This window comes from Sander vitreus, chromosome 13, assembly GCF_031162955.1.
Source record: "Sander vitreus isolate 19-12246 chromosome 13, sanVit1, whole genome shotgun sequence".
Classification (NCBI taxonomy): Eukaryota; Metazoa; Chordata; class Actinopteri; order Perciformes; family Percidae; genus Sander; species Sander vitreus.
The window spans coordinates 9,404,545-9,417,550 of NC_135867.1; the positions used below are offsets into that span (position 1 = coordinate 9,404,545).

At 40.2% G+C, this 13,006-nt stretch overlaps 1 protein-coding gene across 4 annotated transcripts in view; it reads right to left on the minus strand.

Moving 5' to 3' along the window:
* acsl6 (acyl-CoA synthetase long chain family member 6) overlaps window positions 1-12,416 on the minus strand; it is a 44,278-nt gene extending 31,862 nt beyond the window's left edge. Inside the window, exons 1-3 of one of the 4 annotated variants that reach the window (XM_078265955.1) lie at window positions 12,147-12,416; window positions 11,003-11,076; window positions 8,890-8,932 (exon numbers count right to left, since the gene is read on the minus strand). Coding sequence is in view for 1 of the 4 variants with exons in the window: in XM_078265954.1 (XP_078122080.1) it covers window positions 7,166-7,211 (46 nt within the window). In the remaining 3 variants the exon portion in view is untranslated. Of the gene's footprint in view, window positions 1-7,165; window positions 7,817-8,819; window positions 8,933-11,002; window positions 11,077-12,146 lie in introns of those variants that run through there. The other 3 variants (XM_078265957.1, XM_078265956.1, XM_078265954.1) reach the window with 3 other exon arrangements.
* Window positions 12,417-13,006: the final 590 nt, after the last annotated feature.

Below are 13,006 nucleotides of genomic sequence, written 5' to 3' on the forward strand. Positions count from 1 at the left end.
ATCGTCATTGTGTAAAGCCCGCCTCAACAGTTGTGATTGGTGCCTCGATTTGGAAAAATTGGAAATAGGCTCGAATGGGCTCTTGGCCAGATGGACTTGCAGAGCAAATCTCAAATTTGCTAGAAGTTCGTCAAGGTTTTCCCAGGTTAGGGCTTTATCCTAAGGGCCGGCTTAAATACTATGGATAATATGGATCTGAACAACAAGTGAAATCTTATCAGCTGTACACATCGACTCAAAAAGTCTTAACTAGCTTTAATTCGCTTAAGATGGATACTGTGAATGAATTCAACCACAATGAATGACTTTGAAGATCCTAAAGCTTATCAGCTCACTGCTTATCTGCACATGGAAATACTAAAGTGTAAAATCTCTACCAAAGCATTTAATTTAACTCTGGCTCTTGACTTGAACATGAATTACAAGGAGCAAAAGACAATTTCCAGCTGTTTCCACTCACATGAAGGCTAACTGTGCTCTGGAAGTGGCAGTATTTTAGGAAGGATTTGGCTGACTTCATAGATGTTACATTCCCACAACTGGTTCATCTAAAGTGCCTCTTTAGTCGCTCCCCTGAGGACCTGTGAAAAGTTGGAGTTGAGTTATTTAGTCCATTTAAACAATCTGAGTAAAACTTGTCCAAATATTGATTTTTAGCTATAAACCTCTGCTGCATCAAGGCTTGTTCAATGCAGCAGCTCCTAATCAATAATTTTATGTCACCTGTTCATGAGGACACTTGCTCTTCCTCTCCCAGGATTTTGGTGCAGCGTTAGTGCTGCAAGCTCTGCAGGGATGAGAACTTGTGAATGGGCCAGCTACGCTTCCTGTGACCTCTGAAGCTTAAAGTGGAGTAAACACAGTCCTGCTTCCTTAAGCCCCGCCTCATCGGCCCATCTGAGGGCCGTCACCAATGATTAGAGTCCAGTGTGGGGAGATCACAGCCTATTTGCACAAAGGCAGATGGCCAGTAGTAACCTCACGACCGCACTCAATTTAAAGACATCCTACCCGGCTTCTCTTATTATTTAAATGCTTTCGTTCTTGTTTTGTAGGGTAAGGGTCAATTTCACTTGCATCAATGCATTTAATCTTCCTTTTCCTGTTGCTTCTTCTTTTCAAACACCAATGCTTAATCATACTTGCACAGCACTTTCTCTGTCACTCACTCTCTTTTAACCACGCATCCTTAGCGCTCTCTGCCATTCCTCTCCTAGGACCACCCTCCATGAGTCAAACCACAACATCTTGTCACTAATAATGTGACACTGAAGTAGGCACACAACAGCTGTTTCCCATTCAGAATTGATAGGCAACACAACATGATATGTCAATTATCATTCATAAAATAAAATCAGTGAATGATAGAAGCTGCAGAAGAAAGAATTACTAAGGATGATATATACGTAGCAGGAAGGACTGCTATTATAGAACTATACATAATTAGTGTAGTTCCGAAAGTGAAAATCCCACTCATATTCTGCATAAGGATTTTGATTATTAGACATAATTTCTAAATCATCCAAGGTAGACTTACCACGAGCTACGAGATTGTGAAACAAAGGTTTATGCCTCAGTAGAAGCCAAAAGTCTGTATAAAATCAACCGTTTACTCTACCCACAATCCTAAGCATAAGAGCAACGTCTCTGATTGGTGGAGCTCGCTAACGCCTAGTGAGCTGCTCCCACTCTAGTCTATGATCGTTTATGCAAACAGTCAGTCACTGTTGAGCGCTCGCTCTCTCTCTCTCTCTCATACTATATATACATATATATATATATATATATATATATATATATATATATATATAAAATACAGCACTGAAGAAAAAGTAAAAAGAAATTAAAGAAAGTAAAAAGTAAATATAGCAAATCATCCAAAAGATCCAACTGTAATTGCATTGCAGGAGGGTTATTAAAGCAGCTGTGGTCTAGGCAGCGAGACTTACAAAGGCATAAGAGGCAGCCAGTTTTGTGTAATGTGATCATCATGGATTATTATGTGTAAAACAGCAAAATATATAATGAATTCATGCATGACGGCGATTTAAACCTAATTCACTTCAATAAAGATAACTATACATGCTATTCTTGTCATGAGCATCAAGGTGTGGCGGTGCAGCTGTGCAAATTCAACTCATGTTTAGTACATGTTAACTCAAAGATTCGTAGAAAAAATATAAACGTTGGAGGCCATTAATCGGCGCGCAAAGTCCTTGAAATCCATTCTGCAGTTAGCATCATATAGCCATGGCAAAACGAAAACAAGGCAGTTTAATTCATTTTGGTTTTACTAAGAAATTGTGTTAGCACACCTCCCGCCAGGGTAACAACGCAAGAAGAAGCTGAAGAAATAATGTCCTCTCTGGCTGAAGATGGTGGTGGTAACAGCTCGTCAGAGGCCGGTCACGATCCTAACCCCTCTTGCTCCTCTCTGCCGTTAAATTTGAACAGCCAGCAGTGGAGAGACTGGAAGAGCCGATATACATGGCTGTTTGTTAACCCTTGTGTCGTCTTTAACCCTTGAGAGAGATTGATTAATGGAATAGCTTAGCCTGGATGCCAGTCGAACTTAGCCCCGCCCACAACATTTGAGGTCCGGAAGTTCTGACTAGAATCTGAGTATGACGACGTCAGGCTAGGAATAGCTGACAGCATAACGCCTTTTCATTTTGAGCAAAGTCACACTTGGCCATTGGCTGCATCCTTTGGTTTTATTCAGAATAGATACAAGTAACAGCTGCATGTTTTTCACTTCTTCACATTTTAATAGCAAAGTTCTTGTTGTTTATTTTCAGGCTGGAGGCAATTCCAGGTACAACTACCAATGCAATTTTGTTTGCAGAGTAAAGTTGAAGCTCAAACATGTTAGAGGTCATTTCCCCTGCATGGAGATCACGAACTAAAACTAAACTAAAGTGTTGCTCCTCTAAAAGGCCTCAGACAATACTGTAACTACAGTCCACAAACACTCTGGACACACAGCACTTTGTTCAAATGCTAACACGCTGCTGGCAAAACGGTTGAGGATGGAAGCTTGGGGTGCGTTGCTTAGGCCTAATTGAACAGAGGAATTATAGTATTCTTCGGTAGCCTGAGAAACTTTAACCGTTGTTCATGTGAAATCTCAAAGACAGCCTGATGCTTTGTTTATTGACTATTTGTGGGTGGCTGTTTGCTGTTTGACCTATCAATTCCTGTCGATAAAGTATAATAGGGTAAATCCTGTATAGTGCATACACTTGTAGCGGTTATGTATCTTTGTAAGTCATTGTAAGTCGCATGCTCACAAATGGTGACTGTCCTGCGAACAAAAGGTGAAGGTGGGGAGACATCCCTGTGCTGGTGCTGAAAACATCCAAAAAGTGACACTGAAGTGAAATGTATTGTGATATTGTGGTGGAAAACTGCAGCTAATTTATCAGAATTACACGAATAAACATTACTAAACGTAACATGGATAAAACTGTAATGGATAAACCCATCTGTGAACAGATATATTTTAATCGGCAATTGTGTTAAACAATGAAAACTACAACACCCATAATGCCACTTCACAACGTCATCAAAAGTCTGTGTTTACATCCATAGTTTTGATTGAGAGACCCATAGCGTATATATAAAATGTAATATGTACAATTAGATATTGTATGTTAAAGGTGCCTCAGGCAGATATGAGATCACCCTGTGCAAACTAGGGATTACCTTCCCATTGCCACGGGCCAGATTAAGCTGAGGCAAGCAAGAGAAAGGCAGCGAAATGCGTTTTGGCCTAGTTTGGCCCTGGCTGTCCTCCGTATCACACCACCCTCAGCTCAACAGACGCTGCGCTCTCTTACCACACCCACACACCCCTCCCTCCACCACTCTCTCTCTCTCTCTCTCTCTCTCTCGCTCTCTCTCTCTTTTTGGAAACCCTCCCTCTACCTAAACACCCTGCACTCATCTTCTCCTTCACTAAAGAGCCACTCACACACACTGGCTTAGTGACACACAATCCACATACACATGTAGGCACACATATGCAAAAAAGACACTTATGCTTACACGGTTGATATTTGCACATTTAAACAAATAACACACACCAACACTAGATGGGATTGCTACCAGTTTGATTTGACTATCAAAGTGAGAGTGAAGGCAGATCCTATGGATCTCAACCTGGGAGATAAGGGCCCCTAATGGGCCACAAGACGATCTTTTCAGGGTCATGATGTAATTCATGGGTGGGAAAGGCAGAGAAAAACACCTGATGGGGGAAAACACTTTCGTTAAATTGTTCACCACTGTGCATCCTGCCATGGGGCTTTTGTGGGCACTGCTTAATTTTTTAAAGGATATGAGTCAAAAAGGGTGGCAACCACAAGGCTAACGGCTACATATTACGGCTTCCTGGAGAAAGCCCACTTTCTCCACATTGTTGATTTTTGAAGGTTAAGAAATTGTTCTCCTTTTAAAGCAATTCTGAAATTCAATTTAAGAAGTACTTTGAGGCTTCTCGGAGGGTTTTCTATAGTAAACCCATCAATATTGGAGGTTTTCATCTGAAAGGAGCAGAACAAGTAACACAAACCAAACAAGGACAACATTGTACATTACACAGAAGGCTGATCCATAAGAGAACTTCTTGAGCACGTGATATGCAGACAGACCTGGTTCAGCACTTTAGTCTGAGCCATTACTGCCCAGCATCCACAATATGAGGAAGAGGGTGCACTGAATGCTGAAACAGCAATACGCCACTGAGGAGGAAAGCTGCCATGTGGATCTGAGAGCACCCAGACTGGCTGATATTTTAAGATTATATACCCATACACATCCACACACATACACATACTGACCTGGACAATTTCAAAACAATAATCAAAACATACCTCTTCAGATTAGCTTTCCACATACAATAGTCTTACATTTCTCACCTGAAAGTTACTGGTTTTATTGTTTTTAATTGCTTTTAATATGCTTGTTTTATGTGTTGGTTTTATTGCTTATCTGTTTTTAATGTGCTATATGTCCTGGTTTTACTGTAAAGTGTCTTTGAGTACCATGTAAAGCTATATATACATACAAAAATATTATTATATGTAATCTTAAAATCACTTTCTTGACATATGATTAAAATCAGAATAAAAGCACTTGTAAGACATGTAACTAGAGGAATGTGTCTTGGTGAGATACATGCAAGTATATTTCCCTCACAACTCCTAACACTCAATGTGAGTGCACAACGACAGGCATTTATTACACAGCAGGCAACAATCAACATGTATTCTGTCAAATTGTGCAGTCATGCAGGGTATCTTTAATTTGTAGGTTTTCAAAATGTTCTAAATCCCTCAGACTCTCTCCCGCCATCGTGTTACAATTTCTAATTTGATACCATCTAAAAGTTGTTTGAATGACAAAAAAGCAACATGTCCTACTTAAGAGTCATACAGTTACAAGTCATTATTACTCTGGTGGGCATAGGCCTTGTCTTATGTTAAGGAGAGGAGCTACCATCATTGAATACTAAAACATCATTGGTTGTTTTCCGCAAAAGGGTGGGGCAACTCCACCACCATCCTTTAATCAAATATTGAGGAGGGAAAAAGAATAGGTTTACAGGCTGTGTGGGGCTGCACTATGGTGATTAAAATGAATAATTTATATTGAGGAGCAGCAGGGTGCTGATAGGTTAAAGGTGTCATGAATCTCCCCATGGGGCCCTTTTCAGTGTTGATGTGTATATTTTCTCCGCCAAACAATTCATTTGGTTTTAAACAACTTTGGGCCTTGATTCTAAGTGGTTGCTTGGTTATTAAATATAACACCTGCAACCCTGTTAGAGCAATTTTTAATATTAATACACCAACCAAAATACCAACTGTTACTGGTTGTTCGTCACTTAGCAACCATGCAGTGCAGCTGCTGCAGAAGACCTATACTCTTTGGCGGAGGAATACATAATTAAACCTTGTCTTATGCTCCATTAAAACTTAGCTTTGCTTTAATCTACTGTCATCCATTAAAAAAATCTTCACTGAGCATTTACACTGTTTCTTACATGACACATTACATAAAAGCAATAACCCTCCGCTATTGTCCCTTACAACGCCTCTAATCTGGTCTGTATCACTACTGTCAAACACTGCTCGAAAGGGATTATATATTGTAGAAAAATGTCCACGCGCATAGCCTATTAAAGACAACTAGGGGTCAACGGCTGTGTCTCTGAAACGTTTCGATGCCCCTAAAACCGCTCTGTAAACTGAGGCTGTGTCGGTTAGAACGGAGCATTCTAGCTCTCTATCTTGCCGGTAGGCCGCAGGATTTCAGCACCCATATCGCCTGGACAGCTCCGTCCAATCAGGGGCGGAATTTCAAGCGCGTCATCCTTCCTCATCCTCCTCATCCTCCCTCCCTCCTTCACTGAGGCATGGCGGAGGACATCACAGACAAAATGCTGAGTTTCACAAACGGCTTCCTGGCAAACTTACATGTTTAGTATGAAATAAAAGTAGCCTGTGTGAGGTGGATGTTTTTTACAGTCTCGTTCAGGTGGAAACAAATTAACACCAGAAAGTTGTGAAAGACGTGTGTCCGGGTTTCTACGCGCAATGTCACACGACCTTAGCAGTTGGCCGGCCTCAAATGCACACGTTTGATCCTGTTTGGCTTATGAGAACAGCTCTTTCTTTAAAGATTGGATTTTCAACGTAAAACACACCCATCGACACGGGAAAAGACATCCCTGATCTGCAGAATGACCCGCATGCATTTAATCGCATGCAGCTTGTCCATCACCCTGTAACCTACCTAGTTAAGATAAAGGCAATCTGAAAGCATCCCTCCATGTATCTCTAATACCCCTGGAGTTAAAATCCAAACACTGTGGTTGAAGCTAAAGCCTGCTAAAACTGAGACGTAACACGTGTAGTCTAAGAAAAAAATAAAATGTCCGTGCAGGCAACGCGCCAACTGCAGCAATACAGTATGATTAAACATACGACGCGGTAGGTTCTGCAAAAAGAAAGGCCTTGATGAATGAAAAAGCCGGCAGTGTATGACACACAATGCGCCTCGGCCCCTGCGAGACAGGTGCATCGCCTATTATAGCTCCCAACCCAGCGATACCGAATCAAAACCAATGAATGAAAAACACAAACACATATTCAAAACTCACCTAATATAATCCAGAGCGACCCAGAGACCAAAACGAATGCGAGCATGTCTTTCTCATTGAGTCAGCTGTCCCGGTGCAGGAGAGGCTCAAAACTGCAGCATCGACTGCAGCTGCAGCAAGTCGCCGACAATCTGGGAGATTAAGGAGGGGGGTGGGGGGCGACACTATATCTGAGACAGACCACAGTGGGGGAGCTGGGCAGGAGAAGGCGATGTCCAGCAGGGTGTAATTAACTGAATAAACAAACCCCGTCCTATTGAAGCATCCTTCCACCTTCACCTAGTTGGCTGCTGCGCAATGGCAGACTCCCCTGCTGAAATAAAAGGGCTTATACGTCGGACGGAAGATGCGACGCCAAGGTTACTGGGGATAAAATGTCTATTCTGGATGCACACGTATAAACCGAGTCTTTATTTAATTCTTATATTTGTAAAAACGATTATGAAATTCTTCTAAGTCATTTCTAAAAACCATGCGATGCATTTGGGCATTTCAATTCCCTTAAAAGAAATCTGCTAAATGTGCTTGTTAGTAAAGCCTGTAAACGAGTGGGCTTTTTTTTCATTGGCCTATACTTTTATTAAAACGTTATGAATATTGTTCTATTTGAATATAAGCTGTGGTTTATTTGGTCCATGGATCACACCATGCAGCCTCCCTGCAGCCAGAGTAACTTTGCATCAGGATCACGTGGTACAATAAGACACTCCCAGTGAACTAAAGTAACCTTGAGACACCGTGACAGAGGCGGTGAGTGACAGCAGAGATGAGACAGAGAGAGGACAGAAAAAAACAGAATTACGTAAAAAAACTTTTTTTTAAATAGGCCTATATATTTAGTTTATCTTGCGCATTGGGGAGATCCTGAAGAAGTTCCCTTGGCCTTCGGAATTAAAATAGCCCCACATCATCACACACCCTTCACCATACCTAGAGATTGGCATGGTTTTATTTCAGTTAGCCTAATAGCTGGTTTGATTTGCATTGAGAGATGATCTTATGGAAAGTACCCCATGCCAATCTCTAGGTATGGTGAAGGGTATGTGATGATGTGGGGCTATTTTAATTCCAAAGGCCAAGGGAACTTTATCAGGATGCATAGTATCCTGGATCCATGAAATAACTGGCCTTTAAAAATAAAAATCTGCCTGCCTCTATGGGAATTTAACATAGGGGTGTACTTACTTATGCCCCCTGTATTTTAAGGAAGAACATTTATTTATTTACGATACATTATTTATTCACAAAGAAAATTGGTGTCCTTAAAGATTGGATTTTTCCTCATTTTTTTAATTAAGGCATTAAGATCAATTTGCAAAAGATTACTTTTTTATTCCTCTTTTTAGTCAACTTCAGCATGGGTGTCCTAATTTTTTCACATGACTGTATATATCTATATATATCAAAAGCGACCGCTAGATCACCCAGTAGAGTCCTTAGCAGTGGGCTGGATTCGAATCCAACCCGGGGCCCTTTGCTGCATATTGTCTCCACTTTCGAGTCTTCAAGCTGTCAATTAAAGGCTGTAAGAAGCCCCAAAAAAGAATCTTAAAAAAAAGACTAGAATCTATCTAATGTGTCCTAGCTATTAATTCACTGACTAAGTCTGTAAAACTCCTTTACAAGTATCTCCAGTAGTGGATGGAGTGCTTACTGTCTTATTGTGCTGCTGTCGTGACTCTATTAAGTATGTCACTTGTTAGGACCTTTAATCTGTCACTCACAGCAGTGCCACCCGCCACCTTCTTTTTCTTCTCTCTGATCCCACTGTAGAGAAAACACACAAAACAGAGAGAAAAGCATGATCCAGTGTACTGAGTCAAATAGTCAAGCTGTTCATTGATTGAGGAGGAGGAAGGAAAATGCTCAAAAACAATCAACAATTATCTGGGGGGCATGCTCACCCAGGTGAGCTACCAGGACCTTAGCATACTACTACTGTAGCCTAGCATGGCTAAAACTACTTCCTGTCTTTTTCTAAACACCTTACCTCAATAGAAAACATCATGAGGTCAAGGAAAGATGTGAAGGAGAATTCATAAGGATTTAGGAAAAGACAACCACAATGCTGTAAGAGAATCCAACTGTACTTACACTAGGCAACGTAATTATGCGAGCCGTGGTGAAACTATGTTTTGAAGGACCACAAAAAGCACAACTTCACCCTGTGTGTTCTTACCTTGTAGTTTCATGAAGGCAATACAAAAGTGAAAAAATATAACTTTATTACCAAGGTTGGAATTGAAATAAAAGAAGGAATAGAGGCTATCAGTCCCAAAAGTGATATGAAATGGTTGTCACATTGAGAATGGTTGCTAATACTAACTCCCCTCTCCACTGATATTTATCGACATGAATCCCATTATGATTGTTTGAAAAGAAAACATAGGCATTTTGTTTGTTTTCGTGAACGGCTGAGTTCTGGGTATCTTTAAATGTTGTGGCCGCAAAGAATTGTGGGATGGCATTATCTTCTTTCAGGATGGTCCAGTACCCTATGCTAAAGGAAGCAGCCATCAGAAGCATGACATCACTTTGACCCAGTGATTGTATATTCAGAGGGTATTTTCCTGCCGCCTCCTTCTTTCTGCTTTAACACAGGGTTTAATTAGTAACCATGTTTATAGGACTTAAGTACCAACTCAGAGAACTAAATTACATCTTTAAAATGTTCCAATGAAAAGGTATACCTCGCCACAATGTAGCCTTAGTTTCATGGGTACTGAACATTTGATGGACAGTCCGTGTTTTATTACAGGAGGTTAGAGAGATTAACCTCTTAGACAGAGTTGAAAGGACGACAGAAAGGGGCACAGGTGACAGTTAAGGCAGAAATAAATACCAAAGTATGAAAGTGGGGAGATTAAAACAGGTGAGGGAACAAGAGAGAGGCTGAAGCTGGGAGGCCAACACTTTTTCTCTTACTTGCCTTGCTTCCTCCAGATCTTAGGTTGTTCTTTAACCATTTTATCCTGCCTCCCTTTTGTAGTTTCCTAATTTCACTTGATTTTGTGCTGGTCTTCTTCTGTCATAAAACACCCTAAAGATACAATTTTGAGGTACTTGTACTTTACTTGAGTATTGAGTATTACTAATTTCCTTTTTCCTTTTTACAATGGCATATTGTTACGTTTACATACAAAGGATATTACCTGCTAATGGTTACTTTTATGAGGAGAAACAACAACATCTCAGATAATACCAGTGTGCTCTTGATGAACTCGCAAAGGATGGTGCATGTTGTGTTGTGGCTCCAACAGACAGTACACATATTGGACTGATGGTGGTGCTATACTTTAAAAACACTCAGGCTAAATTCTGCACCAGCAGGCCAGTTGGGTGAAACCTACAGAGATGATGTAATTTGTGTCTAATTGGCGTGAGGGATGTTTTTTGTCATTAATGGAAAATCCAAATGTCACATCTGTGAATCTTCTAAAATCTGTTGCAATAATATACTTTTATTACTCTTTTTACCTCTTGGGTCTACCTCTTCTTGACCTTGCCCTTCCTTTTCTCCCTCCCTTTCTCCACTAGAGTTACAAACTCAAAGACGCTTGGGGAAAAGCTCAAAAGTTCAGGATTATGGAATTTTAAATTGTGCATTTGATCACATTTTGTTTTTGCAAATCAGTAATGCTTTATTTTATGGATCCATCATTTTCATTAAGTTTCCTTGGAATTAACTGGTTTGAGCTACATATTTGCTATTAATTACAGAGAAAATGGAGACAGCACACCTTTCTTTCAAGGAAAATCCTTTTTTAAATCAAAATTAGAGCCAAATTACGTTTTATTTCCAGGAAATGATTGCAAACCCTTAAAATAAAGCATTACCTTTTCACTTTACCAATAGCTGCGTGACATGGGGTGGGTCACTGCAGGTGCTTTGGCAGGTGTGGAGAATATTTCTTAAATGAGAAAAGAAGAAGAAAACACCCACTGAAGCAGGAGACAAACAATCAAATGACAGTAAAACAAAACAGAAAATAACCTGTGGGGTTTGAATTAAAAACATACAGCAAATATGCAACACAAATGTGTCATGATTCAACAAAATTGCCCTTAGAAAAACACAAAATTCTCCTAAAACTTTGATCAAACAGAGTAAAATATGAAAAAAAAGTAGATATTAACCTATGCTGTTTAAGCCTGCATGAGGTCGCAGTGTAATTGTAAAAACTAACGAAGGCTTTGACTTGATCCAGTGTCAGTGAGCTGTTTAAGCAGATGGTCTGGAGGGAGATTTGGATGCCCAAGCTACTTGTCCCATCCCAAAGCCTCAAATTACTGTCTTATCCTTGCAGGTGGCCTAAATAATCAGAATCCCCCTCTTTTTATGCTCAAGGTGCAATAAATGCACAGAAATGTGTCACTGTTACTAAATATAGTTTAGTAGAAAGACAGTAGAACATAGTATGTTTACAGATCTAAATGTTTTACTGTTGATAGAAATGAGAATGTATTCAATAAAACAATAAAATATATAAATATAATATATTTAGGTTGCTGGATATTGTTAAAGACATACATTTTTAAATATTTTAATAAAAAAATGACAGAAGTGTTAACTTAAATGAACTACAAGCTATTGCAGAGCTCTAAAACTCATACAGTGGTTCCCAACTTTTTTGGCTCTGTTCCATTGAACTGAAGTGATGTCTACGTGTGATGTGCCAAATTGTTTTGTTTAGATATTTTTTAAAGGTCTGAAAGCCAAAAAAGTATCTACTTTAAGTTTGCGGGCAAGTAGGATAGAATAAACTGAAATAAAAAATAACTGTATGGTTATCTTTGGGGGAGGTACCTGCAGGTCAGGAACCACCACTTTATGTTTAGACCAAAAAAAAACTTAGCGCCCTTTTTAAGTAATCCATTTGTGATAATCATTTGCTATAAACACAACATAAAATGCTAATCTGAGAATAAACACAGTAAATATGTTTTGCCTCGGCCACTCTAGTGAATTCCTATAATTCACCTGTTTCTCTCCACACTGCTATCCTTCATCAACAGCTAGTTGACAATAACAATCGGTGGGAATATTGGGATGATTTTCCCCTACGAATCCAGATTTCTGCCTTCATTGGGAAATCCCACAGACTGACTGCCGGTGAAAAACTCCGCAGGAAAACTCCCTGTTATTCCCTTCCAGTCGCGCGCGGGCTCGAGCCTGCTAATCACACGCAAGCAGCCGGCGCGAGCACGCAAACACACTACGCGGGAAGCCCCTAGATGGACAGCAACGGTAGAGCTGACAGCACCGATGTGGGGGTTCCCAAATTCCCAAAGCGAGCTATGTGTGTAGTGCACTGATGCTGTAATAGAACAAGAGCTTCCGTATTTAGGCTATTTGCAGCAAAAAGTGAGAAAATCGAGCACCGGAATTCAAAATCCTATCTAAACATATACATTCTTTGAATATAGATCGTGTCCTTTTATCATTTACTCTTTTGCAGTTTTGTGCATGCATTCATTCATTGTGAAACATTTCATCAGCTCTTTGTGAATTATTATCACATTATGGCTATAGCCTATGAATGATAACGACTGTAAAGGCTCTGTCGCCTGCCTAACTGATCCCACATAGCCAAGCGCATCTCGCTGCTGCTTCCTCGTAGTTCACTACTGCTCCTTTCTACGTTGTGATATTGGGCGTTTCAGATCAACATTACTGCCTGGCCCACATTCAACAGTGTACAACACTGCCACTGCTGGTGACTGTAATTACTACATCATTTCTTGTAAATGCCTGACTTCTCAGCTGGGTTGCTGTTTATACTAAAGGGCTGGTCCCATGCATGTTTATCATGCCGGACTTGGGTTGACCTTGTTATCTGG